We start from the raw sequence: 5419 nt of genomic DNA, 5'->3' as shown, positions 1-5419 counted from the left end.
CCTAGATATGGTGGTGTGAGTGTGTCCAAATACATTTTTTTTTTCAATCTTTTTTAGCCGTTTGGCATTTATAAGAAAAATAGTCATTGGACATTTAAGCATAAATTAGTTGTGGAAATTTATAGGTTATTGGTAACAAAAGACTATTACTGCTCTTAGTGGCTCATATAATACCCCATAACAACACACTTTCCTAATACATTTTCTTTTGCTCTTATTCTCCGTCACACAGTTTTTTTTTTTTTTTTTTCTCTCTCACATTTTTTTTCTATAATTTATATTTTTTTCTAAGGAAAAACATTAGAAAGTTATTTTTGAACCTCCGTGAATAGAAGTGTGTCCATCACGAAGGTTGACACTATAGTCTAATCCTAGGGATTTGGATGACACAAATTAGTCCCTAAGAATAATGCTTTTGCGTGATTTTATAGTACCGTGAGATTGTTACTAATTCTTCTCTTTATTTTCAATTCTTGCTAATTTTTGAAGAAATTATTTGTTGAATCAAACTTGTTTATCATTGTTATATTTCCAACAAAAATTACTACAAATTTTATAATATAAGTGAATTAATCACATTAAAAAAGAAAAGAAAAGAAAAAAGAACAGTGGATTTTAAATATATAAAAAATGATATAAAATATTAACTAAATTTATGGTTAATAAACTATAAATATTATTTAAGTTATATTTAAATATAAAAATACCCATTTAAAGATTTTGCCTTGGGGCTCAAATTGTATTGAACTATATTACAATCTTTGTACTCGTCCTTTTATTCATCAAAATTTGATGAGATTATAGAGACCATCCAATACTAAGAGCATATAACCTGAAACTTACTTCTATAAGAAATAAGAATTCTTCCCTCCTATATCTTTTAATTGTGGGAATATTAATTAAAAACTAAATATTAGTCAATAAATAAAAAATAATTTTTTTATCAAAGAAAAAACAAAAATAGAAGGAGCAATGCTAAGAATACTACAAATACTACATGACATTTACCAATTGTTGTGTCACCAATCACAAAAAAGTAACTTAACATTCATTTATTATATTTTTTAAATCCATGGATCATAATCATATTAATTGCGTTGTGAGCTTGTAAAAGTAATGTTATAAAATTGCTAGTATCTCTAGCATTTTTGAAAATAGAAATATTTTTCTTGGATGTGCTATGAATAATGGTTCGTTTTCTCTATAAGCAAAGAATTCTAACTAAATAATCTCCTACACACACGGAAATTGAAAATTCACACACTCTCTCTCTCAACAACACAAAATTGAAAGAAAAATACCAAAACAAAAAATTCGATCTCAAACCTCAATATTTTTTTGTACTAATTGATGGGAAATTTCGCCACTCTCCATTTAAAACAAGAAATTCGTTTTTTTTTCTTTCAAAAATTCTTTGGAGTTGTCTTTGGATCCGTCCCTTCAGGCTTCGCACTTTATCTAAAAGTAAAAATTATGTTTTCTTTATTGTTTTACTTGGTAGTGGTAGGAGATACAAATGTCACAGATCCACATATTTTGCTAAGGTGTAACTCATATTTCCATTTACATAGGGGTAGGGATGTGGGTAGCATAGTTTTTAATAAAGGAAAAAAAAAAAAAAAAAAAGCCTAAATCAAACCCCAATTCTTTGAAAAGAATTGCAGCTGATAACAAACAAATACTCCTAACTTGATGGTGCATTTATAAATACAAAATTAACTGATCTGGGGAGAAGCGCTTGTTGACTCATAGCTCATGTGATCAACTCATCGTCAAATCACTATGTTGGGATGTGAGCAATTTTGGCCTTTTCCTTTCTCTCTGACACCGTTGTTTTAGAAGAGGCAGCCTTCGAGAGTTGAGAAGAAAAGGAGGTGGAAAGCCCTCTTCTGGTAAGTACTGGAGGTTATCGAGAAGAATTTTTAAGGTTTTAAGAGAGGTGAGATGTTGAAAACCCTTGAGTGATTTCAGATTTGGAAAACTTTAATATTTTTCTATCGTAAAAACATCCAATATAGATTTGGGTAAGAGTGGGAGGCAGCCACGCTTCCTCCGGAAAGGAATTCCACTTCTTTGCACTTATTGGAGATATTGATATGTTTAAGAGAGTGAAGATCTTGCAATCCCCACCCCATGCGATGGGAAAATAGTTTGTCGCAGTCCCAACACTAAGTATGGCTAAATTTAAGGGCAAACCTCCTCAGAAACGATTCTAGTTCTGGACACTCACCGACTGCCAAAAGTCAAGGGATGGGAGTAGAGTGCGCATATTTTCAGGCAATGACTTTAACTTGTTGCAATTCTTGATCGTAATTGTTGTCAAATAGGGGGCGCAGATACCTCCACTAAAAAAGGATACAAATTAGGGGAAGACCAAATCATCAAATAAGTGAGAGAACTACATCAGGTAAGATTCCTCTGATGCGAAAAGAGATTCAAGAGTTTTACTTTCTCTCACTACGAGAGATTTGAGTTTTGGGTACGACTCTAAGGGAAAAGGCCAGAGTGAGTCAGAGTCATCCCTTATTTCCAAATCTTCAAGAGAAGGATAGTAATGGCCCGTTGTGATCTGAAATGTTCCTCTGATATCAAGTGATTTTAATGCAGTGGGTACACCACTTCCTGGGACAGCGAGACACGTCATAAGCTCCGCAAACGACTGCAAGAAGATGCGACCTCCTCTAATAAAGAGGTAATCCAACTTGGGTGGTAATTCCTTCAACACTACCTTATCACAATCACTTAATTGCAATCTGATTAAAAAGGAAGCTGACTGGGTAGACTACAACTTAGCTTGGGACATTCAATTATGCAAAGCTCTTTGAGGGTAGAGAAAACTCCACCCCCATCTTCATGTTCACCTTCAAATAAAAACCATTTTTGCCACTCTGGCAAGTCTTTAAAGCTTAACACTTCAAGAGATCTGAAAGGCTTAATTGTAGAAGAACCATCTCCATAGAACTCACGATCCACATGTGATACGAAATGAACACCTTCAACATAGAGTCTCTTGAGGACAGGTAGATGCCCAAGTGGAGGCAAGGATGAGCAATACTTACAATTGGCAAGGCGTATAGACACCATATTGGAGAAAGAACAACCTTCTAACCAATTTGGAAATTTTGTGCCCCCATAATCTTCAATGGTGAGAGACTCCAATTTTGTATGAGGACACAATTGCTCAAGAACTTGTCTTACCTTTTCTGAACCTTCATTGTCAAAACCACATTGAAACACCAAATCAGATAAGTGCTTCTTATCCTTCAAATTAACCTCCATAGCATCTCTGGTATGATGAACATTTTGCAAGTTTAAAATGGACAATGTTTCAGAAAGATGATGGAGCTCCCCTAACTCCTAATACTACTAGACCCAGAATGTTTGCCCACAACAAAGTAGTTAATTTCACAAGATGTCTCAATTTACCCATATGCAGCGGCATCTCTTTCAATTTTGTTTCAACTAAATCCAAGTGCCGCAAGTTGACTAATCTCCACATCTTGCTAGGCAGCTCGATAAGGGACTCACACTTCAACAATAACAAGGTTTGCAATTTATACAAATTACATAGAGAATCTGGTAACTGTTTGATTGGAGTGTAACTAAGATTTAAATAGCGGAGATGTTTCAAATTGCCAATAGAATTAGGTAACTCCCTCATGTTGCTATAGCTAGAAAATGATAGTACTCGTAAGCACTTAAATGTCAACAACAAATCATTAAGCATCATCGTTGATATCCTATTCCAATGCCATCGACTTGATGACAGATCTAATCCAAGAAAGGTTTGCAAATCCTTGGCCTTGAAAGACACCTTAAATTTCTTGGAGGCATCATATTCAGTTCTAACATATGACAAATGGCGAGTCTTTCTTGTGATTACACAAGACTCATTGTTCTCTAGCTTGAAACAAAACTCTCCGCTTATAAATATTGCCAAGTCATTGACTAGGTCATGCATTACAAAACATGATTGGTTGTTACTTGATTGTTGAAAAAGTGATCTAGATACCAGATCATCAAAGTATTGTTTACCTATTTTTTCCATCCTTCCATTTCCTTCGGATTGCTGTACTAAATCCTCAGCCATCCACAGTAGGACCAATTCCTCCTTTTTAAATTCATAATCCTTCGGAAGGATTGAGCAATAAGCAAAACAACGCTTCAAATGTGGTGAGAGGTAGTGGTAGCTCAATCTTAGAGCTGGAATGATACTATTGTTTTCTGTTGGTAAATCCCATATATTACTCTTCAAAACCTCTATCCACTTTCTTGGATCTTCTTCAAACCGCAGCAAACCCCCAAGTGCTTTTGTAGCTAAAGGCAAACCTTTACACTTTTGGACAATTTGTCTACCAATTTCCTCAAGAATGGGAAATTTACTAGAGCTTCCATTTATAAATGCATGTTTTTCAAATAATGACCAACATTCTTCGCTTGACAATTCATTTAGAATATAAGCTGAAATTGTGCCAACTTTTAATGCAACTTTTTCACTGCGTGTCGTAACAATAATCTTAATCTCTTGTGCTCCACATCTAAAAACTTTAAGTAACTCAACCCAATCATCATAGTTCTCATTCCAAACATCATCTAAAACTAGAAAAACCTTTTTCTCCATGAATTTCTCTCTAATCTTATTTTGCAGCCAATTCATATTTTGAATGTCACAAGCAGATGAAGTGACCTCTTCAAAAATATTTTTGGTTATCCTAAAATAATCATAATTTTCTGAAACGCACACCCAAGCTTTGAGATCAAAACTCTCAACTCTTTTGTTATTATATATAAGTCGAGCAAGAGTTGTTTTACCAAGCCCACCCATACCTACTATGGGAACAACACATATACCATTAACACTTGCATCATTTGATTGGAACTTATCAAATATTGCCTCCATATCCTTGTCTCTGCCAAACACACCATATTCTTCAGGGCAAGAAGTTGTCAATGGCCGTGATGGCACTTCAGCAGCAGCAACCTTTTCTAGACGGAGGACATCCTTTTGTTTTGTAATTGATTCTAGTTGTTCTAGAATGTTTTCTAGTTCTGATTGTATCCTGTTGTCAAATGAATTAACAAAATTAGAGATAAAGCCCATTACCTTACTAGTGGGTTCAGCTTCTAACTTGCATCGCAAAGCTTCGTAGGCAATCTCATCCAGGATGTCATCCGCAACATAAACAGCATCTTTGAGCTCATCCAGCCACTTCTTAACAGCAGGGTCTGTAATTTGCTTATTCTCCGCATCATTGAGCACAGCACCAGCAGACACCAGCTCTATCTTCAGCTTTTTCACCAAACGATCAATCAGTTTCCTTCCGTTGAGATAATCTAGGACCTCGCGAGAAGCCACTCTGTCAAACGCCACCTGAAGAAATGCTGAGAGAAATGCTCCACCCACCAAGGCCCCAGCCAT

At 35.3% G+C, this 5419-nt stretch overlaps 2 protein-coding genes across 2 annotated transcripts; both read right to left on the bottom strand.

Moving 5' to 3' along the window:
• Positions 1–2398: 2398 nt before the first annotated feature.
• On the bottom strand, positions 2399–3279 carry LOC136069650 (putative disease resistance RPP13-like protein 1). The gene is made up of 2 exons (XM_065778409.1): positions 2862–3279; positions 2399–2724 (listed from the first exon to the last, which is right to left on the bottom strand). The coding sequence occupies exons 1-2, from the start codon at positions 3277–3279 to the stop codon at positions 2399–2401; spliced, it is 744 nt and encodes a 247-aa protein (XP_065634481.1).
• A 49-nt stretch (positions 3280–3328) lies between these two features.
• On the bottom strand, positions 3329–5419 carry LOC112020969 (putative disease resistance RPP13-like protein 1). The gene has a single exon (XM_065778408.1). It carries the CDS (start codon positions 5417–5419, stop codon positions 3329–3331), a length of 2091 nt encoding a protein of 696 aa, XP_065634480.1.

Source organism: Quercus suber, unplaced genomic scaffold (assembly GCF_002906115.3).
Source record: "Quercus suber isolate HL8 unplaced genomic scaffold, Cork oak 2.0 scaffold_182, whole genome shotgun sequence".
Lineage (NCBI taxonomy): Eukaryota > Viridiplantae > Streptophyta > Magnoliopsida > Fagales > Fagaceae > Quercus > Quercus suber.
This window is presented reverse-complemented; position numbering and strand designations above follow the sequence as displayed.